The 22,665-nt window shown below is 50.5% G+C and overlaps 5 protein-coding genes across 5 annotated transcripts; 2 read left to right on the plus strand and 3 right to left on the minus strand.

The window, feature by feature from the left end:
• Nucleotides 1-405: 405 nt before the first annotated feature.
• GGI43DRAFT_296142 (uncharacterized protein) lies at nucleotides 406-3,903 on the minus strand. The gene has a single exon (XM_083201451.1). The coding sequence runs from the start codon at nucleotides 3,619-3,621 to the stop codon at nucleotides 547-549; it is 3,075 nt and encodes a 1,024-aa protein (XP_083063479.1). The 5' UTR covers nucleotides 3,622-3,903; the 3' UTR covers nucleotides 406-546.
• Nucleotides 3,904-5,973: 2,070 nt separating this feature from the next.
• GGI43DRAFT_296138 (uncharacterized protein) lies at nucleotides 5,974-8,059 on the minus strand. Its single transcript, XM_083201450.1, has one exon. The coding sequence runs from the start codon at nucleotides 7,829-7,831 to the stop codon at nucleotides 6,095-6,097; it is 1,737 nt and encodes a 578-aa protein (XP_083063480.1). The 5' UTR covers nucleotides 7,832-8,059; the 3' UTR covers nucleotides 5,974-6,094.
• A 1,401-nt stretch (nucleotides 8,060-9,460) lies between these two features.
• GGI43DRAFT_296181 (60S ribosomal protein uL16) lies at nucleotides 9,461-11,023 on the minus strand. The gene is made up of 3 exons (XM_083201452.1): nucleotides 10,751-11,023; nucleotides 10,120-10,504; nucleotides 9,461-10,052 (listed from the first exon to the last, which is right to left on the minus strand). The coding sequence occupies exons 1-3, from the start codon at nucleotides 10,793-10,795 to the stop codon at nucleotides 9,817-9,819; spliced, it is 666 nt and encodes a 221-aa protein (XP_083063481.1). The 5' UTR covers nucleotides 10,796-11,023; the 3' UTR covers nucleotides 9,461-9,816.
• Nucleotides 10,891-11,972, plus strand: GGI43DRAFT_398478 (60S ribosomal protein eL30). The gene is made up of 3 exons (XM_083205223.1): nucleotides 10,891-11,222; nucleotides 11,298-11,452; nucleotides 11,650-11,972. The coding sequence occupies exons 1-3, from the start codon at nucleotides 11,144-11,146 to the stop codon at nucleotides 11,746-11,748; spliced, it is 333 nt and encodes a 110-aa protein (XP_083063482.1). The 5' UTR covers nucleotides 10,891-11,143; the 3' UTR covers nucleotides 11,749-11,972.
• A 1,505-nt stretch (nucleotides 11,973-13,477) lies between these two features.
• GGI43DRAFT_296224 (uncharacterized protein) lies at nucleotides 13,478-16,049 on the plus strand. Its single transcript, XM_083201453.1, has 3 exons — nucleotides 13,478-13,731; nucleotides 13,797-14,443; nucleotides 14,503-16,049. The coding sequence occupies exons 2-3, from the start codon at nucleotides 13,840-13,842 to the stop codon at nucleotides 15,813-15,815; spliced, it is 1,917 nt and encodes a 638-aa protein (XP_083063483.1). The 5' UTR covers nucleotides 13,478-13,731; nucleotides 13,797-13,839; the 3' UTR covers nucleotides 15,816-16,049.
• Nucleotides 16,050-22,665: the final 6,616 nt, after the last annotated feature.

A 22,665-nucleotide genomic window follows, 5' to 3' on the forward strand; every position in this document is an offset into this window, starting at 1 on the left:
TGTGATATGATTGAAGAGAGTAAAGTCTTTTGTATGACATTTGCTACTAATATGCTTTTATGTAGACTATCCAAGATGAACAATCCTACTGATATATCCCTCCCTATCAACGAAGAGTAGAGAGGACAAGGTCCACTTATCGAAGAGGAAAGATAGAAAACCGTCCCCATATCCACATGTATCCCAGACGCCTCAGATATCATACAGCTTGGATGGTAACATAATCCGAAAAAAAGATGAAATTCTCTCCGAACGCCATGCATAACTAGACGAAAGAAAAGTAAAAAAAAAAGACCTCAAAAACACACAGCCGCTCTGTTTCCACACGCTCTTATTAACGATAGCTGTGCCATGCCCATGTAAATCAGCGTTATATATGTGTATATATGCATATATAAACGTCCGCCCAATCGTAAAACCCCCTCTTCGATCTTTTTCAACAAATGCCTTGCTGGCTCGCTAAAACACCACTCAATTCAATGCCAATAAACATGCCACGTTTTAAATCAAAAGAAATAAAAAGAAATAGGAGAAGATGAGAGAGAGTTAGGCTCTTTTATCCTGGTCATCCCGATGAATAACAAACTCTCCTGGTGTCTGGTTATGCCACCCTCTTGGTGTACTCGGATACTCAGACGGTCCGCTATTGTCGCTCTCGTGTTCCACGTCCATGAGGTTAGGATCAATGTTCTCGCCGTCAGAATGATGATCGTCATCAGTCGGTCGACTGTTGGTCTGAGGCGCTATATTTTCCATATCCGGATGATTATTTAATCCTTCATCAGTGACGCCAGGCCAACTGTCATCTCCGTTTGAAGCAGGGAATTGTTGTGGCGACGAGCTTCTCTGGCGAGCAGAGTCGGATGGTGCAGGTAGTCGAGAACCTAGCGGTGCACTCACGGTACTGACTTCATCTTCGTCATTTTCATCATCTTCATCTTCATCTCCCTCGCTAACACTAATCAATGACATCTCGTCATCGCTCATAGAGCTGGAGCCATCAATATCCTCATTTTCATCGTCAGCGTCAGCCATGGCTACGGACTGTTCGCGGAAATAGCCGGTTTCTTGTTCTATTTGAATTTCCTGAAGGGGAGCATTGCTGTGAGGAGTAGCATAGTCAGCAGGAGTTGTACCCCGACCAGGAGTTATGCCCCGACCAGGAGTTGTGCCCCGACCAGGAGTCGTGCCTCGACCAGGAGTTACACTTCGACTGCGATAGCGAGCATAAGGATGAAAAGGCGCAGGAGATGGTGACTCGGTTAATCTCGGAGTGGTGTATCGTGCGTAACCAGACAAGTCTCGAGTCTGGGGTCTCTTCGTGGCGCCAGCTTGAGGCAAGCTTTGGATGGTCGGCGAAGACCGTCGGCCTTGGCCACGAGATGAGAGTCGTCGTTTGGGAATTGCTCCAGACGTGGTATGATGTGTTATGGTATGGATAGGCGCTGAGGGAGTCCTGGGGAACGGCGGGACTGACTCCTTGCTCCTAGTTATTACTGATTGGTGATGGATAGAAGCCGAGATGGGTTCCGGCCACAGAGGACTGGCTGGGAAATATTCAATAGATGGTGATATGGAGACTCTGTGCCTTTCTCGGCGGGGGATATCGCTGGGAACCTGCATAGCCAGTGGTCCGTCAAGTTGCTCATTCCATGCCCAGCATTCTTCAAGTTTTACCTCTGGTGCCTCCTGCGATTCTGTAACATCATAGGCCGGCGGGATCTCCCGGAGCCTTGCCCAAGTCCAAGACGACTCGTACGCTTCATGTGTTTGAAGGTAGGCGTCAGGATGAGTAACGAACAATCTAGGTTCTGATGACCTCATCATAACTGAGCTGAGGAACTGAACGTCCCATAATGCTGGAGTAAGCATTTCCTCTGGACCTAAGAATCGTAGACGCGAGTCTTTATGGATCTTGCGGAGAGGAACCCATGGCGACTGAAGTCCCATATACTTGGAGGCCTTGGAGCGAGGGCTTTGCGGTCTGGCATACATCTGCATGTCGCGGAACACATTCCCAAAAGCCGCGAGCATCGCAATGCTAACGCTTCTTGCATCCGGATCTTTTACCACAATCTTCTTGACTAGCCCACGACTCCTCAGACGCCAGTCTGCGACGCCTTTGTCGCTGCACGCCCTAGGCAGGAGCCATTCTACCTCGCGGTTATGCGCAGGCCAGCCTTCCAAGAATGGAGATTGAGCTCGGGATCTGGATGTGCTAAGTGTCATGGGGAGCTGAGTCCAGTCATCCTCATTATCAATATTTGGGTCAGCCTTGAACTGGTGGACAGGCTGCCACAGCCTTCCGAGCGGAAAGGGTAAAAAGACAACTTCCACTTCCCAAGCATGATTCCAAGAAGGGATGACTGATTGAAGTTGATCAACTTGGGCTTGCAGTGACTGGAGCTGGCTATAAACTTCCTGCGAGTAATTTGGGCGGTTGGTGGCACTGGAAGTGACTGAAACATCCTCGCTGGGGGTGGCAGCGTCTTCTAGATGACGATTTGTGCTGTCATTATCGAGAACATGCTTCTCAATATCTTCCATTTTGCTCTCCAGTTCAATAACACGAAGGTCCATGAATTCATATCTGTCACTACACTCTTCGTGAGTGTTATCTGAGAAAGAGACTGTCTCTAGCTTGTCAAGTCGTTGTGAGTGAGCGCCGACTATGTCTGTGAGGTTCTTTAATGTCTCAATAGGCACGGCCTCGGATGATGCGGCGGCAGCGGCAGCAGCGGCGGCAGCACGAGGTTCGATCTGAGTGGTAGCAGTGTCCGGTCTTGGGATAGACTCCTCATCTGCAGTCAGGAATACAAACGATTCTTCGATACTCTCAGTCTTCTGCTGCAAGAGTGAACCTGTCAAGCTGGGGTGTACAATTGACTGCTGTGGAGCAATAGATGGATTGTTGCTGCTGAGAGTATTCAAGCCTTTTCCAGCAAAGGGCCTTAGATACTTGTCGTGTACAGAAGAGTTGTTGGAGGTTGTCTGAGACATGAGACTTTGAGGAGGAATAGATGGCAGTGTTGTAGGAGATTCCGGCTGAGTATGCCGTACAGGATCAGTCCAGGCTAGAGTATCAGGCATAGAGCCAGACGCCTGCTGGGGTGTAGGAACGGCCCCTAGGGAATTGTAATGCTCGTCGATAGGTTTCTGGAGAAAGGACAAAGGGCTGGCGCCATTGAAGCTGAGAAGCTCGGGTCCAAGCATCGCAGTCGCTTCTTTGACTGAGATGAGGTCCAGAGCGGGGCTCATGGCGTCCAGCCTCTGAATTGCCTGCAGATTCTCGGTAATCTGCGCAGTGGCGGGCATAGGAATCACCTCTGCCGGCTGTTGTTCAGGCTGGGAATTGCGAGGGCGATCGTCATGGTAGCACGCATGATGGCTGCACATGCACCAACCGGCTTGATTCATGACAGGGCTGCCTGGCTGGGAAGACCAGAAACGACGGCAGCCGCATCGTGATCCATTGGCACCGGGCGTCAAATCTACAAAGTTGCATCCGCCGCTAGGCAACTGGGGAAGAGGAACAGCGGTCCGCACGATTGCAGCGTTTTCATGATAGAAATCGAGAACTCCAGCGCCGAATTGAGCTGTGTCAAATGGATTCGAGGCCATTGGTGTGCAGAGGCCACTGTGTATAGTTCTAAAGGTGGTGAAATTCGGGCAAAATGGTGTTGAAGAGCCGTAGGGGTTCTAAAGGTCGCTCGTCGTTCGGTTGGCAAGGTTGAAGATGGCACGTCCTGTCCTTGTTTAAGGGAGCTGGTTGAACCTCACTCGGCGAGTAGGCCCAGACGGGTCGCAGGTCACCACTCAGTTCATGGCACTGCCGATAGAGAAGTTGGAGAAGAGGATGAGGTTGCGGGGACTGAAGTCGACAGCCGTTTTTTGCGTTGAGTGCCTCGAGAGGTCCGGGGTGAAGTCGCAGCTCTCGGATACGAGGAAGTGACAGACGATAAGTAACGACAGGGAGAAGGCGGGCGACGCTGGCGTATATATACTGCTCTATGGAGGTCGAAGCATTGCAGGCTTGGCGGGCATGGCAGGAAAGGAAAATCGAGCGGCAGAGCAGACGGCCTGGATTCTGTCATGGAGCTGAAAAAGGTGATGCGGGAGCCCAAGAAAAAGGTGCTGAGCTTGGAAGGCCTGTCTTATGTGGGAGCCCCAAGCTTGACCGTGGTTTAAGTGGCTCCCCACATTTCGGCTCCCTCGAAACGCGCCTTTGTGCCCGCTGCGGCCACTAAAACTGGCTCAAAATCATCGCCTGAAAGTGCGTAGCCGGGACAGACGATGGAATGAGAAAGTTGCGAGTTGCGAAGCCGGTAGACGAGATGCCTTGTGCGCGCCTTTCTTGCGATGCGGCCTGTTTGAAGCCGGAGCAGCTTCCTATCGCGAGTATTAATGACACAGTCAGTTGGGAGAAGATGATGCAAAGTCGCCGTTGGTTGGCGACCCAGAAGAAAAGGAAGCCAAAGACTGGAGGAATAAGAACAGGGGGCTGCACACCATCCCATCGCGCCTTTCCTAGGCTGTGACTGCTAGTTCCTGCCGCTGCAGCATTAATTCACTTGGGTTACTTCTCAATTCCGCATCTGCCGGGAGAGAGGACGATAAATTGAATGATGCCCCATACTACTCTGATGCTGTTATCCAGTGCTGTGTATCTAACGTTAATGTTGAGGCTTGATGAGTGGGACATGTCAACTGTCATATGTGTCGCATGATAGGTACTCCAGACAGGCAGCCAACATAGACGGATATACATCACATCTTCACCAGTTAACGCCATCGCAGTTCTCTTAATATAATATAGAAAAATATAATACCCTCTAATAGAATCATCGCGTGAAAGAAACATTTAAAAAAGATAAATAAATAAATAAACAATTAATAGCCTTAAATTGCCATAGAAAGAGATGACGCTATTCACTGCTTCCTCCCTCCAACCCCGCCAAACCCACTACTACTTTACGCGGTCAACTGGCGATATTCCCTCCCTGAAACGCGGCCCACAGCGTATGCTGTCTTATCGGCGTGGCCCGTGCCTTTCTAGCTAGTGGTGCTAATTAGCAGCAGTGCGGCGTGGCGCTCCCCCAGTAATACTGTAGTGGGCACCAACAGCGGATATAATGGATTTGAAGTGTTTTGGTAGCTGAAAACAAAACAAAACAAAACAAAACAAAAATGTAACATTTAAACTGATATGCCGTCTTTTGCCAAACATTGCCTTACCTGTAGTTTCTTGATAAGACCCTTTGGCGACAGCACAGCCACCACTACAAAATGGACACTCCTAAAGCATCAAGCCAACAAACGGCTGCCGATTCCCAGGCTGCCCCACTATGTCGATATGTCTGCAGGGGCCCCAAGACTCCCACCTTCCAGTAAAAGTCCTATGTGATAGCCCAGCAGTCCTATCATAAGTATGAACGATCTTCCAAAACAACGCCACTTCTCCTCATAACGTTGTGATACAAAAGTCCCGCTCTATCTATATAATAAGCAGCCAGCTTAATACTAATAAGGAGAAAAAAGTCGCAAGGCATCCACGTAGCCTCGCCTCATCACCCTCATCACGAGCGCAGCTCAGTGGAGCCCCTTCCCGTCCTGCATGCATAGACACGACATCCTGTCAAGCCACCAACCGGCATATATGTCTGCTTTCCCGCGCCATGCGAACTTACTCCTCTGGAGCCTCATAATCAAAGGAAATGTAATGTGTGACCGTTGCCAATCAATAGGTGATTATATTCAAAACTTCCTGTTATTCTGGGAAGCTTTTGCGTGGCTTTTGCAGAATGCAAAGAATGCCCGCAGTTTTATCTTTGAGTATGGATCCTTCCAATAGTAGTATATCTAATAGCCAAGAAAAAGTAATAATAAACGCCTTCCCTAACCGACCTCAAATCATTAACATCATGCATCTCGCCAACAAATGCATTGCGCCTTGCTCTTCAATAAAAATATGATAGTAGTGAGAGAGAAAACAAAGTAATAGTCGCCTAGTAATGCCGCTGTAAGTGATGCCAGAAAATGATAATAATGAACGAATGATATAAAAACCAAATGATAAAAGCCGCACCGCTTCGCTTTAAACCTCGCCCCAGCTTCCCATCGCAGCGTTGGGAGCAGCAGCGGCAATCATTGATCCCGTGCCGATGGATCCTCCAATGTCCCAATAGTGTCGTGATGAGACGCTGCTTCTCCTGGCCGATCGGCGTGTGCTCTGGCTGGCACAGCTGGAGTGATGTCGCATAGCCACGGGGCTGCTAGGTGCAGTTGCTTTGAAAGCTCGACGTTCATTAGGGCGAGTCCGGGAGGTGAGGGGGTGGTGCTGCCTTACTCTGGCAGCCTTAGCGGCAGCGTCTTGCGGCTTCGCAGGAACCGGACGGGTAGTCATCTCGGTTGGTATCGTAGGCTCAGGCCTAGATGTAAAGCGCGATACCAAATATCGGAACATGAGCTTGATATCAATGTCCCTCTCCCACTCCTCTTGAGTAAATGTGTCATCCATGGGCACATCCCGTAGTAGTGCGTCTGATGCCGTTGACCTCAGTGGTGGTCTGTTGGCCGTTCGCGGAGTCGAGCGGATCGTGGGTCTGAATTCTGGAAATATATTCTCGCTGGCCTTTTCTGCGGCTGTGCGTCCGGAGGAAGACGTCCGCGCGCCTGCAGCTTCCGGTATGGCTGGCAAACCGGCATAAGGTAGAGGTACTTGGTGAATATGCGAGTACGTCGAAAAGGCGCCAGGGTGCTTTGAGAGATGGTTGACCAGCAAGCCAAGCTCTCTTGATACTGTCTCCAGGATGCGCATATGCCATGATTCCTCTGATTCTGACGCTGATGGATCCTGATCATGTCCATTCTCCGATGGACGTGGAGTCCTTGATAGCTCCGATAGCTCCTCATCGCTCAACAGATCGCCGCCGAGTACAATAGATAGTAGCTTCTCATCTATACCAAGTATATCCCGCAAAACTTTGCGAGTGATTCTCGTAATCAGCCCTTCGCTGTCTTCTTTGTCTTCTGGGTGAGTATCTGGGTCTTCCTCGTGCCAAGTCATATCTTCAGTGTCGGTGGCTTCCTCTGCCTTTGGCGCGGGCTTTTGTGATACGACCCGTTTCTGCTGCAAAATTTTTGACCGTCGTGCCTCGCGTTGCACCTCTTCTAGGATGATGCGGCTATGCTCCAGCCGCCATGCCTCAATCCGAGCCCTCTTCTCTGCCTCCTGGATTTGTGCCTGCTCCAATTCAAATTGAGCCTCATCAAAGCTGTTTAGCCTCCGGCGCATTCGTCTAGGGTTAAATCTCTCAAACTGGTAAATATGGTCCTGGGCGTCTAAGCCGAGGGCAGGTTGATCTAAATGGAAAGAGCCGAGGCCATCGTGGGCTGGGAGAACAGGCATAACAAAGCTGTTCCGGGGGAATGACCTGAATCCAGGCAGATGGCCATCGAGGCTATCTAGCTCGGCATCATCCGCTTGTGATTCATCAACAGCCGCAGAGAGCTGTGATGACTGGGCTTCATCATTTCGCCCCGCCGCCGCCGCCGCTGCTGCTGACCCTGTTCTTGCAACTGTATTTAAGCTGCCAAGGTCGCTTAGGCGCGACCGGCCTGGGGTCTCCAACGATTCGTCATGTTCATCTTCGGTCAGATAGGACGTGGTGGTCACATCGGTAGGAGGCGAAAAGAGCACCCAAGTCTGTGCCTCGTCGGCTTCCTGCTCCTGGGTGCTGCGCGCTGATCGCCTGGAAAGACCTTGGCTGCCCACAGCGGAGCGAGCAGCCCGCTGCACCGCCGGACGGTTGGGTTGCTGTTGAAATGCCATGATGGCTGTATGTATTTGGAAAGAATAAAGAAGGAAAAGAAGAAGAAGAGGGAAAGCGTTTAATGTGGGTTCCAAATGTCGGTTATTCTCTAATTATCGGGGAAAGGTCGCGCGCGATAAGGCAAATGGGGGCGCTCTGATCGGTGAAGGATAGCTGCATGTGGCGATGCCGAATCAAGGTGGAGCGCGCAAGGGAATAAGCTGATGTGTAGGGGTGTCGCTGGAATAGATCGTGCCAGTCGCCAATGGCCTGGGGTTTGAACGTAGCCGGGAAGAGCGAGCAAAGGCGACGAAAGAGCAGGAAAACAGAGGAGGAAAAGGAGAGGCTGGTCGGGACAGCCTTTTGTTTTTGTTGAGCGTCATCACGACCAGGCCACCTGGGTAGCAGCAACGACCTGATGGGCCGGGGTGGGGGTTGGTGGCTGCTCGCGTGCTGGCAGCTGAGGTGATAGTGGTCAGAGGCCAGCCACTTGTGCGCTGTTGCCGCCCACTATAACGCCCACTGACAGTGCGATTGGTGCTGCGCAGACGTTCCGAGACAGGGCCGCCGCCGCGGGTTTCAGCGACTTCTCCCGCTGTCGCTAGCAGCTGGTCCACTAAGCAACGGGCGCTGGGCACTGTACTGTCGTCTCCATCCTGCGTACATGATCGGTAGCTGCTAGCACCAGGCGGGCTACGTCGAGACTAAACAGCGCGGTAGGGGGACATCGTCGATACTAGCCATACTAGCACGTAACTTACAATTTGGTTGGCGCGCTCGTCTCGCAAATCTATCTGTATTACGGCGAGATTCACTTTCTTTGCGTCACATTTACGCTGCGCTACTGGGCCGCCCAAGTCAGCGCTGCACCACCCTCACGGGTAAAGGCCATTATGCTTGAGCAGCAATCTAGATACGACACGGCACGGGAAAAAGGAAGAAGAAGGAAAAAGAAGGGAACGAGAAAAAAAAAAGTTTTCCATCAGATTACTGCGTCGTGCTGAAGTTAGTCGGGGCGCCCTTCGTCAAAGTGCTGATGAACGCCCGCCACCACCCGTTCCTTTCACGTACATACATACTACATGCACCACCAATGCGCGCACTCAGCGACTCGCGCATACTTCGGTGTTTGCGGCACGCTGGCGGAGTTGCTTATCAGAGGCGGCCCTATCCGACTTTCGGGGTCCTTTTGTGACGCCTTTCTGTGCCGCTTGGGAGGAGGAAGAAAAAAAGAGGAAGACCCTGCGTCATGGACATTTTCCCCCACCAACCAATAGCTATGTCCGTGTGCCATCCCACCCGTATTGTGCAATCTTATTGTGCTCCCGCCTCCCGTTTGTGTCTCAGGGCAAATACAGAATGATACAGTGCTTCGTTGTAAAACAAACTCAACACTTGAAGTATATAGCTGTAGTACCACTGCTAGAACTCTATTGTATAGTGCAGCCCAACAAAATGGTCTTGGGGCATGCTCATCCAGTGTTCATACATGGTAATTCTGTGACCATAAGTGTCACTGACTCAAGTCAGGTGGTCTCGTCATAACCTGCCAGTGCCAGGTCCGGATCTCGGATAGCATGAGGAAACTATCTGTTCCTGGCATAGAACGGCATTTGCTAAGACACTTATTATGGCAGTGGCTGATGCTAGGTAGCCAAGCTTCTGGCTCCAACGGCGCCGTAGTGTCTGCAGACTGGGCTCAGCTTGGCCAAGTACTAATACGAGTACTTACAAATCAACCTAAGGAATTTCCCCTTTTCGATGACAAGGGATAGGTTTATTCAGCAGATGGTTCAGGTAAAACAGTCATTTTTGTGGGTAATTTCAACATAGCGAGCGACAAGAATCAAAATTTCTGTACATAGTAGGACACAGCGGGTATAGTGCTGAACGCACAATGGTTTGAATTGCCTAACTGATGATTCTCAAATCGAGAAATCTCTTATCTGACAGTGCCATAATTACGCCAACCTAAAACCCAGATGCCATATGAAGAAGAAACATTTTACGCCTCGGACGAGAAAGCGTCGGGGAAACGGCGAATGTTGTTCTCAATGGAACCGTAGTTAGCGAGGAACTGAACGTAAGCACCGTCGACCTTGACACGGCCGGCAGCCTTGCGCTCGAGGTAGTCCTCGCGGCGGAGAGGGGTGAAACCCCAGTTCTTGGAGATGATGATCTTCTGGCGACCAGGGAACTTGTACTGGGATCGTCGGAGAGCCTCAAGAGCCAGACCACGGTCTAAGATGGGTTGTTAGCATATTCAATCTTGATATCATCATAGTTTATAACAAAGGATATCACATACTAGAGTCACGAGTGCGGACGCTCATGATGATCTGACCAATGTTGACACGGGCGACAGTGCCGTTGGGCTTGCCCCAGGCACCACGCATACCGGTCTGCAGTCTATCGGCACCAGCGCAAGACAACATCTTGTTGATACGGACGACGTGGTAAGGGTGAGCGCGGACACGCAGGTGGAAACCCTCCTTTCCGGTGTGCTTGACGAGGTACTTGTTGGCGCAAATACGGGCGGCCTCGAGGGCCTCGGAGCTCAGCTGCTCATACTCGTTGGAGACGAGGTGAATGCAGAGAGGGAAGTCGTCGACGTTGGCGCGCTTACGGCCCAGATCGAAGATACGGATCTTGGGGTCGGGGACACCACGGTTGAACCGAGACTTGGGATACGGCTGAATAGCGCAAAAGAATATTAGCACAGCTCATCATGATGAAGAAAAGATGCTTATAGATGGCCCATGATATTCGAGACAGGGAGCTGAAGGTAGTGACCGAGTGCATCCATCGAGAATGCTTCATCTCTGGTAATTTATAATCCACCTCTTGCGTCACTCCATAAATTTTTCCCTCCATAAAATCTTCCCAAGCTCGAAATATTCATTTGCGCATCGAAAAGTCGTGAAATTTCAGCAACATACCTTGTTCTTGCAGTATCGGTAGCAACGAGCGGGACGGCGAGCCATTTTGTCGGTATTTCGTTGACGATTACCTTGGGATGTTGGTGATGATGTTTGGGGGAAGATAATTCCAACACAAGGATTCCGGCGCCACTTCAGTGAAATCGACTGGATTGATTTCAAAGCAACTTTGGCCACCGCGGATGGTGTTTCGTTTAATCTTCGGCACTTTAGGGCTTACCAAAACGGCAAGTCTGTGCTCATTGGCTGGGTGTGGCAGAGCCCTGCCCCACTAAAAATTGGCGCATCCTAAAAGAAAACTACAAACCCACGAACTTTCGAGAGCTCAGTGTGTCTTCAGCAACCGCATCAATCAAGTCGCAAGATCGTCGCTCGCGCCCAAAATCCATCACAATGGCCCCCCAAAAGAAGAGCAAGAAGGATGCCAACAGCATCAACTCCAAGTTGGCGCTTGTTATGAAGTCCGGAAAGGGTATGCAGCCGGATCTTCAGGAAACTGAACTCGTCGAAGTCTCGATGCAGCTCTTGCTAACATGAAAATTGCCAGTCACCCTCGGATACAAGTCTACCCTCAAGTCTCTCCGATCCGGCAAGGCCAAGCTGATCATCATTGCTGGCAACACTCCTCCTCTGAGAAAGAGTGAACTCGAGTACTACAGCATGCTGTCCAAGGCTCCCATCCACCACTTCGCTGGCAACAACGTAAGTTTTATAACCTGAAACGCTTTCAACGAGTGAAAAGCCCTGTTTCCAGGGCACACTTGTGCCATTTACTTCTTGCTTCTCAGAAGCTACTCTTGCTACCACTTAGAATTTTTAATTCTTGTGGAATCGCCCAGAGAAGAAGTCTTTATCAGACTTTGGAGGGTTCACATTGGCTTACATTTCTCGTAATACAGATTGAGCTCGGCACTGCCTGCGGAAAGCTCTTCCGTTGCTCCACCCTTGCCATCATCGATGCCGGTGACTCTGATATCCTCAGCGACCAGCAGGTTTAAATAACCACTATCTTGTGCATTCAATGGCGTTGGGGGTAAAACGGTTCACGGGCAATATGGATACCATTTCACTTTCACGTGATGTGTAAAGCGAAAATTTTTGATGCGAGACATCATCCACTACGAGGCAAAAAGCCCTTTGGGCATGAAAAGCAAAATCAAAAGCTTCCAAGTGATAGTTATCTCAATGGAATAATACAGCCATGAAGACTGTTCCCCTGTCACGTTGAAAAACATTGCTTGCTATTCTCATGAGTGATGCCATGTATTATGTAACCCAGTGATCGATTACATAGGATACGAAGTGCTAACATGCGTTCACTTCACGCCTTATATTCATGTATCGAGTAGCCTTTTGGAAATGAATGTCCGAATTTATACTCTATGTTCGAATCTGATACCTAGTAGCATATACAAGTGCTGCACGAAGCAAGCAACGCCGAGGCAAGCCGGTCATAAGCTGCTTGGCTCTATCGATATGCGCAGCGGAAGACTAGAGAATGGGCTCAGCATACAAACGCCTACGGATTCTATCGTGCTACCACAGACCATTACCGCATGCGCCTTTCTATTCCATACCTAAACACTTCCAACCTGGGGCTTAAAAGAGTTATGTGAATTCCAGTGAATCCGCTGCTCGTCATACAAGTCTGGTTGCGAAGCGCAGCTGGAACAGTGGCAGAGTGGCTGGTGGCTACAGCTTGTACGACGCCTTGTGAGAGTGACACCTTGTGAGAGTGACAAGTCAAGACTGCTTAGCTATTGGGCCTCAAAAATAGAAACAGCGCTCCGATGCAAGCAGTGACGCTTCGGTCAAAGCATATCTCAAATCTCAGTGTTATTTATGTCATACTCCGGGGGATTCCAGGCACACAGCACCGTTTAAGTGCTGATTTGCTGGCACACATGACTTTTTGCCACCAGGAGGCTCAGCAGAAGCCCTATCGTTAATTATAGCAACCACAGCCTTCTCTAGTCGTCGGCTGTACTCTTTTTTGTATCTGTACTTTGCAGTGACCGTTTTCAGTCGCGCCTCACTGTGTTTAAACGCTTCGTCTGAGACACGACTTGAACAAACAGCAAGACCCTGTGTTCGGTTTGTCTATCGCACAACCATACAGATAGGATCAAACATGACAAAGCAAAACAGCTAGTACTATTCCATCCAAGGGTATTAATTTTTCCAGAAAAGGGACTGCGCTGTTTTGTCTCTCGAGCGCAGAGAAGCGGTCAGTAACAGACAGGATTGGACCGCGGCCATCGGACAGGGCGAAGCGCTGCACTGCGTCTGCCGCGACACAGTCTTAGGGGAGCGACAGAGGCAGAAAGAGGGGAGCAGCAGAGATTCTAGCAGCGTCCAGCAGTGGGGGTGGAGAGGCCCCAGGGGTCCTTTAGTGGTCCTGGGTGGCCAATCAGGCACCCGTCCTGGCATCAGATGCAGGGCACTCTGATCAGAGTCATGCACTGTTTAAGCAAAGGCATGAAGAACAACTCCGTCGCAATTAACGGCATGCTGGACGCCTCCTTTATGAGCAAGAAAAGACGGGAACAGCACAGAAACAGTAGCCAAAGCATATATCTCGTAAAAAACAAACATTCAAAAATGGGTGGCTGAGAGTCATGAAGGATTTGATGCCGCTTTCGTCACCGCATTGTGTTTTTACCGCCGAATGGCTGTGAAAGAGGCGTTAGAGGTCGTAGTGCGCAGCACAAAGTACTGTATGTGGGATGTACTGCTTGTGTATGGGTACCTCTCCCAGTAAGGCACTCGCCCCTTGGCGGAGGTATCTTTTTCTGCTCCCCGACTCTCCATGCCCTTTAAATTGCCGTCCAGCAGGTGGAGCCCAACCAAACAGACCAAACCCTCGTGGCCTGTTATCCCTCCTAATAGTCTGTAACTCCTCTTCAGCAACGGCGCCGAACTGAACTGAACTACAAGACGATCGTTGGGACTCAAGCATAATTATTGCCACCATCCAACCTGTACGGCCCTGCGCCTAGTGCCCCCCATTTGAGCGTTTCAACTAGAGTAGCTCACCGACCTCGAGGGAAGGTGTTATTGAAGTCTCCAACTAGACCGCACTCAGCGCCATGTCTACGGTTGCAAAGAAACCGCAGGTCAGCGCAGTCGGCCGAGTTACTTCAGAGACGGGCACGTCTCCTCCAAATTCATCCCATACACGAACTCAATCTCTGCGATCCTCGACCCCTCCCGCCGGACACTCGCGAACGAGATCTGTTCGCGCCGCTCCTGTCTCTGCCCGCGCTGCTGTTGCCAGCAGACGAGAATCAGTCATGAGCACCGTTGACTCCGACGCCCGGGCCGCCCAGGCCGCGGCGCTGGAGGATCTCCAGCAGCGCTTGGAAAAGGAGGAAAAGCAATCGGAGCAGTATAGGAGGCAGTCGGAAGTCCTTCAGTCCAAGCTGGACGACTCGGTTAAGGAGTCAGCCAAGTTGGAGGAGAAGGTTCACGAGCACGATGAGCTCCTCGAGACACTACGAAACGAGAAGCGGGAAGCCACCCGCAAAATCAGAGAGATGGAGACGATCTACGAGGCCGAGCGAAGCGCGATCCTCAAGGAGAAGGAGGAGATGGCAAATAAGGAGGAGGAGATGCAGATGGTAATCGCGCGATTGAAGGAGAACTTGGCCCAGAAACTGAGCGTCGAGGACGATCCAAGGCCATCGAGGCAATGTAAGCACTGTCCTATTGAAGTTGTTATTCGTTCACTCGCTAATTTGAACTGTCTATAGCAACTAGCGGTTCCCCCTCCCTTGACGGCAGCAGCTTTGCCCCACCTTCTTCTCTTCAGCGAAGCGATTCGCGAAATAGCTCCAAGTTGATCCTCCAGAAGGACAAGCTCATCGAGTCGCTGCGCTTGGAACTTGCGGAAGCCCAGATCAAACTGGTAGAGTCCGAGAACCAGGGCGGGGGCAGATTGCGCGATGTTGAGCGTCAGTTGATGGAGGCGCGCATGGCCAATGCACGACTTATGGAAGACAACGAAAGCTACCAACTGCTTCTCCAGGAAAAGACTCTCAAGGGAGATTTCGGCCAGAGCGACTTCAGCTACATGAACCCCAGTGTTAACCACGAGGCACTGGACGCCCTGGAGGGCAAAACAGCCGGCAATAGTCTTGCTGATGAGCTTGACGACGCAACGCAGTCTGAGCCTGATACAGGCGTTGACCATCGCCGTCTCGAGAGCGAACTCAAGGCGCTGAGAGAGAAGAACAAGGCCCTCTCGCTGTATATCAACAAGATCATCGAGCGCCTACTCCAGCACCAGGACTTTGAGGCGATTCTGGATCAGTCGGCAGATATGAAACCCCCGTTGCCCGAAAAAGACAAAGATCTACCACCGCCTCCGCCAGTTGAGAAAAGTGACAAAAGTGACAAAAGCGACAAAAGTGAGAAAAGTGAGAAAAGGCTCTCAAGCGGACAGTTTCCATTACAGCGAACCAGAACAGCCCCCATCATGGCAGGGAGGACAAAGCCTCGGCCCTTCTCCATCATTCAAACATCCGATGGCAACGTATTGGACCACACTGATCCCGACAAGGCCCCAAGCATTCCCATTGGTCTGGGCCGGATTAACAGGCGTTCGCGACCTGCGAGCGACCAATTCCCAGGAGCGGCAAGCCTAGTTAGCCAGATGTATAGGGGTCCAGACAGCCCTGCCTCGCCGCCGCTCGCTAACAAGAGGCACTCGAGTGCTTTCTTCCCAACTGCCGGCGTCATTGGCACTCCCGGACGGATTCCTAGCGGTAGCCAGGCTCCTTCATCTGGAAACTTCCCAGGCACCAGAGGCGAAAGAAGCGAGACATCCAGCCTAAGCGGCGAGTCTGGCGAGATTTCCACGCCTCCATCCCAGTCACCACCACGATCCCAGTCCGACAAGCAGACAACGTTCACCGGTAGCAAGCCACGCCCATTGAGACTTGTCCAAGAGAACCCAGACGCCGTCAAAGACAACAACGCCAACAAGCGGCAAAGCTGGATATCTGGCTGGAGCTGGGGTGGAAAGAAGGACGACGTGCCAGCCAGCCCCATGATCCCAGAGTAGGACGATGATGGAAGAAGAGAAAGAAAAAGAATGAGCCAGAGTGGCATTTGATGGTTTTTTGCCGAAAAATATAAAATAAACTTGGGTTCACAATCTCTTTTTTTGTGGGATTCGGACAGGCGTCTTCATGGGAGTGCACCAACTACTTCGATATGCAACGGATAATTTCTTTTAACTTAAGGATCAGTATGAATGGCTTATTTTTTTCAACCTTGAGGGATGATAACGCAACAGCAATGACGACATCAACGACGCAGTGGCAAGACTGGCAGGGGAAAGCGGTTTTGGATACCCTTTTCACCCATTAGAAAACCCCTTGGACAGCAGACGAACGATGATGAACCACGACAAGCACATGACTTGCAAACAGATCGATATATGATATAACCTTGTCTGCTTCTTCTTTATTATATATATACGATCTTTTTTTCATTTGTTTTTTTTTATTACCCTTATTAGATATATTTTATGAGAGTACCTAGCCCACGGCCGCCAAAAGATGATGGGCCACGTCTTGTTTTATTGGGCTATTTGATTGGTGAAAGATGTTACTGGAGTGAAACCCAAGAAAAATACGTTGCATTACATGTATACATACAATGTACGGACAATCACATACGTGGGCTATCATCTTCTTCTTTGGCGGAAGTTGATATTGGAAGGGACTTTTTATTTAACCCGGTTATTTCTTCGTTGGATTAGGTAGTTTATTTTAATTTGATACACTTTATATATACCATCTATACCATCTATACCTAAATACCTAAATACTATACCATATCATAATTTAATTTCCCGGCAAAGTGCTTTGAGGAACTAGATTTGCTGCATGCATACTTACACGTCTTCTGCAGCCGCAGTAGTTCATGATATCACTAGCATGGTGAATGGATAAAGAATAAAAATAAACCTAGCAGATGAGACAACGCGTCGTCACCGTTCTTGACCTCCTTGCTTTTTTTTAGGATGGTCCCGTGTACATTACATTGCATTAGCATCTACAGAAGCGAGAGAGCAAGGTAGTGAACGCTTGCATGTACGAATGTACGAAGCGTAGTCGTTAACGAAGTGCGTACGTCTACGGAGTATTATCCACATATTCAACAGACAAGGGGAGGGGGTGGTGGTGCTTGTAAGCTGTAGAGACTTGACTCGAACGAAATGCATGATACGATCTCCATAGATGGCGCTTACGATATATCGGTAATATGGAGTCGAGTATCAACATGAAGCAAGACGGACCTCTGTAGTGCTTGTAAGTGGTAGTACTAACAAAGTGGCTAGCAAAGCCCCATTAATATGCTTCGCGTACGGCGTGTTGTTGTTTATTATTGATGTCCACGTCTCTTTTGATTTAACACATTGATACTACCTGACCGCCTGTTACATGTCAGTTGGCTAAACCAAAACAGCTCAATGGAAAAGGCAATGACCTGAAGGTTCTTCATTTTAGTCATCTTTGTTTGTTCCAAAGATGTCGACTCCTTCTCCACTTTCTTGGTGGTCTTATGAGCTTGCGGGTGGAGGCTGTCAAGTGCGTGAGTGTGCATGTAAGGTTATCTCGTTACGATTGCTGCCCAACGTGCGATCACGGGTTGGTGGGAACTGGCCACTGCTCTTCTCCTTTTAAGAGGTGGTCGTTATTATTTCTCATTTGGTGAGGTTGTTACATAACGGTGCATGTATGGCATGCGGGCGTATGTACTCTGACCAGTAAGGCGGTGAAGAAGGAGGGCGGAGAGCAGAGCGGGTGCTAGTAAAAAAGTGCTGTAGGGATACTATGGAGAACTGGAGACCTGCTAATACAGTAGAGCTTCAAGTAGGGGTCTTGTGAGATGATGCTGCTGGGGGTGGCGTTTCTTTTTTCTTTTTTGTCTTTACAGGCGTGTATATAAGTGAATTTTTCTTTTTTTTGTTTTGTTTTATTAATTTGGAGATCTAGCCGAGAATCGACTGTGGGTAGGGGATTGACGGCTGAATAGGAATAGATGAGCTGCGAAGAGGCTATTTGAGCTGCCTTAGTATAATTGGGGATGCAATTAAATTACGGGTCTATCGAGTATTACATTGATAGATAGCATACTTGAATAGGAAGACGGTTATCGCGTGTAAGTGTGGCAAAGGTGAGATCAATTCCATCCCTGCGGTTGATCAAGTGGTAGCTCTACGGGATTTGATATGAGTGATGATCGTGTTGGATTGGCAGAGATCGCCTTTGTGACCTACATACATACGAGAATTCGATATCTCAGGCTTTGGGATATACGGCATAGGGGCGGTTATGGCGGTTATGGGACATGCTGCTATTCACCACCAAGACAAGCTCTGCATGTATAGCAAGTTTTGAGCTTGGACCTTTTACGCAATTTATTTGCGGTATCGGCGTAACCTGTAACACACAGCACGCACGAGCACCATATAGCAGCATGGTTCTACTTTGTATAGTTCAAGCCACGCTCAAGGCCCTTGGTCTCGTTTTCGGCTCCAAGCCGACTCGACCACTCCATCTCGTCCTGCTAGTACGGAGTAGGACTTGTAATAACTACTAGCACTACATCGGCAGCCTGTGTCTCGGCAGCGGGCGAGCCTTGGTGGGACGACATGGAGGCATGGTCACCTGTGCGGAAGCCTAGAGGCTTGATAGGCCTGGCTAGGCAATTCGCTGTAATTATTGGCTTACGAGTCTGTGCAAGTATCTAGATGCGGTGGTGCACGGGATGGAATATGGAGGTGCACGAGTGGCTTGGGATATCGGGAGTCGTGATCTAGCATATGTGGGTGTGGTGGCAGAGTGGCTGAATAATAGAGGGGGATACTGGTGGTAGCACCAGTCGATATACTGTCTCCATTGCTGTACAGTATGCTCAAACTGGTGTTACGATGTCTGCTGAGCAGTTGTTAGGGTAAAGTACCCTGCCATATCCGATTCCAAGCAAACGCTGTGGAGGTATTCCGAGTTTCCTGTGGGTATCCGAGGGACTACGGATAGGTTGCAGAGCGTACAGAAGCCAACACCAGCCACAGAAAGCTTGTGTGTATACTACCTACTGTAGAGTAACACGCGCTATCCTCGCCGGATAATAGAAAAAAAAAATTCTACAAAAAGAAAAAAGAGAGAGAATCCAGCTTTCCCCCATCGAGCTCTAACGGCTGCTCTTCTGCAAGCCCCCTCCAAAGCGGGACGGCAAGGGGCAAAAGGGAGTTAGGGCGCATGCGCCTGCTATGGAAACATGGACAGGGGGGGCCGTCTATCGTGTCGAGCTGTGAGAGGCTGGCGGCAGAGGCTGATGGGAGAATCCTGCTGGGGACAGGCACCAATAGAACCAATAGTTACTGGTTGGGGGGTGTGTGAGAGTGCGAGAAAAGTGTGTCCACTGCAGAAAAAAAAGAGAGAGATGTGTGGGCTTGTCTCTCGTTGTCAGCCAGGTTGATAAGAGTCACAGAGAAGACAAGAGAGAGAGAAGAGAAAAGAGAGGCAGTAGTAATGACCAGAGAAGGACTTGTCTGGTGATCACAAACTGGAGTTGCCGTCTGTTTGATTGGAGGTTGAGGGCGCCATCGCCGTGTTGCGAGAATGTCATCGTGCGCGTAGCAATCCCATTATAGGAACCGATGGGCCTTGTGTGGCAAAGATGAGGATGAAGACGGTGATGATGAGTGCGCTACTCTGCACAGCATTCCTTGGTGTTTAGTACGACTGTGCAGCACGGATATCCACCGGATCTGTGTTATGGCAGTGCCAAGTAGTGATAGGTAGTCTTCTCTCGCATGTGTCAACGGAGTAATTGATACATCCATTCGCCAGATGTGATAGAGCAGAGCTGCCATCGCCTCACTCCAATCTCACATCTGGACGGGCGGATGGAACGGGACGAGCCCGAGCTCTGGGTAGTATCAGTTGCTGTGACAGCCTAAACAGGCCGATGCGCTGTCTTAATTAATTACTTTACGTAGCATTAATCTCTACAAACGCCTCCAGCTGTTTCGTTTATATGGAAAGCCATCTTTCCATTGGGCCGCTACCGACAACCGTTCTGGGCTTGTAGTCGTTCCGGTTCTTTATCTCGCCTGGCATGTCAGGGAAAAGAGAAAAACTTTTCACTTGCAAAGGGCTGCCCGATTGAGCCATTTAATATAAGTGAGCGCAACGACTGGTAAGTCTTACAAGTATGAAATAGAGTGTTTACATGACTTGCGCGCGCAGGGTCATGCAAAAAGGGAGCCGAAGGAGAGATTTCGTGCTATGGCCAGGCATGACTTGCACGCGAGTAAGGGAGGCAGGTCGATACAGTGGTTGATGACAGGGACGGCCCCTGGCGCAGGCCGGCTTTAGCCCTTCTGGGCTGCTGCGCAATAAATCCTGGGGAATGGATCGGGCATCCTAAAGAATCCCATCTACCTTATTTAGGCGCCATCAGGCATCTCGTCGTTATATACGTGGCAGAAGATATTGCAGTGTGCGAAATTGGCAGGTGAAGAGTAACATGCGATGTCTGCTGCATCAGCCAAAGTTAAAGGCTCATGTAGTACATATTACCATCAGTTAGCGTAAACTCAGTAACAGACTTGCTGAACCGATTCAATGCGCCCCTCAGGGCAGAACCTGCGGTCAGGTTGAAGGTGTCTTGGGGCCCATGGGAGCCGCTCGCCTGCTCGTTGGGGGCCCTGTGGAACGCGGTTTCATGAACTAGCGATGCACAAGCACTGCACTCGTACTTGTACATACATCGCATTAGCACCTCCCAAGGAGCCCCCATGGCGTTGGTCCTGTCGTTAATTCAGAGGCTAGACATTTCCTAGACATTGGGCGATTCGGCAAGGCAATAAAGGGATTTCCGCGCTGCCGAGCGGGAAAACAAAGTGAAACCAGGGCGGTGGGCTCGCAGCTTGCTGTTGTTGTGCAGTCCATGACGTGTGTGGATCGGGGGTCGCCGCCAGAGTCTGTGCTTCTGCACCACCCAATTTGCATCGTCACGGCCCTGTGTAGCTGCTCTGATTCCAGGTTTTCGTTTTGGGGGCCACAGGCTGCCAGCCAAGGGAATTGGACGGCCGTTGCTTGCGTAAGGCTGGTTGGTGCCACAAGAGGTCAGGAGCGGCGTGTCTCCTCCGGCGCTGGTGCTCCAGAGATGCTCCATGACGTGCTGATCTCTGGCTCTGGCTCTTTTGGCCTCTGTGCTGCTTCAACGGGGGTTTCAATGCTTTGCTGGTGTTGTGACCGTCGCATTGGAGCGCGCTGAGATGGTGGCATCTTGATTTTGGAGGCGTCAAATCGAATTGATCACCGTCGTCAGTTATAAGAAACAACAAAATGTGACAGCAGAGCGGGCAGAGACAGCTGAGTGGTGCTAGTTTCCCCGTAGCTTTTTTGTCACCCACGCTGCTACAACTACAGTAGCAGTTGAAGAGGCAGCTCACCACCACTGCCTGATAGCGGATACCTGCCCTACGCACTGCGAATTGGGCGACCAGCAGCGCGCCGTATTGGCCACGGTCCGACTAGCTGCAGGCTCTTTCTGCCTTCCCGCATCCGAAGTGCCACCTGGCAATGTTGTGCTGCAACTGGGGACTGTCGAGGTGCCCGGGACTAAGCAGAGGCTGCCACCAGAGATGCCGATCTAGGTAGACGATACATTGAGCCATCAAGCCACTGGCCGGTACAAAGCACGGGCAAATCGTTGCTTGTAATTTCGGCAGTAATACAAGGCACTTTTGGACCAGAATAGCTCACAGTCACAGTCAGCAGACCAGTGCGACTTACGGCACCGCGGCACTGCACATGTCTCTCTGCCTGGTGCCGAAGAGGCTGGGCTTTTTTTTTCCCTCTTTTTGCTGCTAGTGTTTGGCGAGACGGTGCTAATGCGGCAAACCCCCGGCGTTCCTGGTGCAGACGTGAGCCCTAGATATCTTACCTATCCAAGCCAGGTCTCTGTTTTGTTGAGCCGGTACGAAGTACCTACTTGTAAAAAAAAAAACGCCCGGCGTCTTTTCTATTGGCAATGTTCATCACTTTGCTTCGCTTCGTGCGACTTACACATAAGCGCACCCAGCCAACACAGACACGTATTGTACGTAGAGAGAACAGTGGTGCCACGTCCTCCGACAGAACCGCAATTAAGACCCCAATAAAAAGGGAGACGCTTCTTCTGCAATTTTTTCTTCGCTCTCTTCTAGCCCTTCTAGCCCTATCGCTGGCACAGAATCGGTGTTGCAACAAGGTTTAATCGACCGACCGCCTAAATCTCCTCGGCGTGTGCCAATCAGCATGACAGAAGCCACTTAGCACTCTCGCGCTACAGCAGCAGTCTGGTACTTTCCCCACAGTGGGCGACACTGTACCTGTGTGCTACCTCAACCGCTGGCCAGAACCGCAGCCCCCGGAGCGCTTCCTCCCCATGTCGCAAAGTACCAGTCCGTACTCGCTCCCCATCTCGGCGGCCCACGCCCATATTCGTTTTTTTCAAGCCCTTCCATCGTATTCCCACACCCTTCCATACCTTCCTGCTCCTGGCTCTAGTGCGGCCCTGAGCAGAGTCCCACCATCTTGGCCGCCAACCTGATTGATTGATTGTGTCATCCTTGTTTCCGCCCAGCGTCCCCATCTCAGGCCAGTCATCCTCTCTTCCCCGGCTCGAGACGAATATTCACCTTTTTTCTGCCATTCTGCTTTGTGCGAGCCTGCATCCAAACACCCTCCCTTGACTTCTGGCCCCGTCAGCTGCGACACGCCGCTCGAGCTCCGCTGAGCTTGCCAGACTCCAGCCATTGGCTCGCAGCATCCAGCCAGTCTCGAAAATCGTCGTACTCGCTCGCAAGGGCTCACAACGCTCGACCAAGACGTTGGGCATCGCGC

Source organism: Trichoderma evansii (assembly GCF_050947405.1).
Source record: "Trichoderma evansii strain SZMC 28006 chromosome Unknown GGI43scaffold_4, whole genome shotgun sequence".
Classification (NCBI taxonomy): domain Eukaryota; kingdom Fungi; phylum Ascomycota; class Sordariomycetes; order Hypocreales; family Hypocreaceae; genus Trichoderma; species Trichoderma evansii.

What these genes read in the sequence shown, in the direction of transcription:
- GGI43DRAFT_398478 (XM_083205223.1), top strand. Translation starts at nt 11,144, where the DNA reads ATGGCCCCCCAAAAGAAGAGCAAGAAGGATGCCAACAGCATCAACTCC. An exon ending in TGTTATGAAGTCCGGAAAGG is followed by an intron (nt 11,223 to 11,297) that starts GTATGCAGCCGG and finishes GAAAATTGCCAG; the next exon opens with TCACCCTCGGATACAAGTCT. An exon ending in ACCACTTCGCTGGCAACAAC is followed by an intron (nt 11,453 to 11,649) that starts GTAAGTTTTATA and finishes CTCGTAATACAG; the next exon opens with ATTGAGCTCGGCACTGCCTG.
- GGI43DRAFT_296224 (XM_083201453.1), top strand. Translation starts at nt 13,840, where the DNA reads ATGTCTACGGTTGCAAAGAAACCGCAGGTCAGCGCAGTCGGCCGAGTT. An exon ending in TCCAAGGCCATCGAGGCAAT is followed by an intron (nt 14,444 to 14,502) that starts GTAAGCACTGTC and finishes AACTGTCTATAG; the next exon opens with CAACTAGCGGTTCCCCCTCC.
- GGI43DRAFT_296138 (XM_083201450.1), bottom strand. Translation starts at nt 7,831, where the DNA reads ATGGCATTTCAACAGCAACCCAACCGTCCGGCGGTGCAGCGGGCTGCT.
- GGI43DRAFT_296181 (XM_083201452.1), bottom strand. Translation starts at nt 10,795, where the DNA reads ATGGCTCGCCGTCCCGCTCGTTGCTACCGATACTGCAAGAACAAG. An exon ending in ACCGATACTGCAAGAACAAG is followed by an intron (nt 10,505 to 10,750) that starts GTATGTTGCTGA and finishes TGCGCTATTCAG; the next exon opens with CCGTATCCCAAGTCTCGGTT. An exon ending in CGTCCGCACTCGTGACTCTA is followed by an intron (nt 10,053 to 10,119) that starts GTATGTGATATC and finishes AACCCATCTTAG; the next exon opens with ACCGTGGTCTGGCTCTTGAG.
- GGI43DRAFT_296142 (XM_083201451.1), bottom strand. Translation starts at nt 3,621, where the DNA reads ATGGCCTCGAATCCATTTGACACAGCTCAATTCGGCGCTGGAGTTCTC.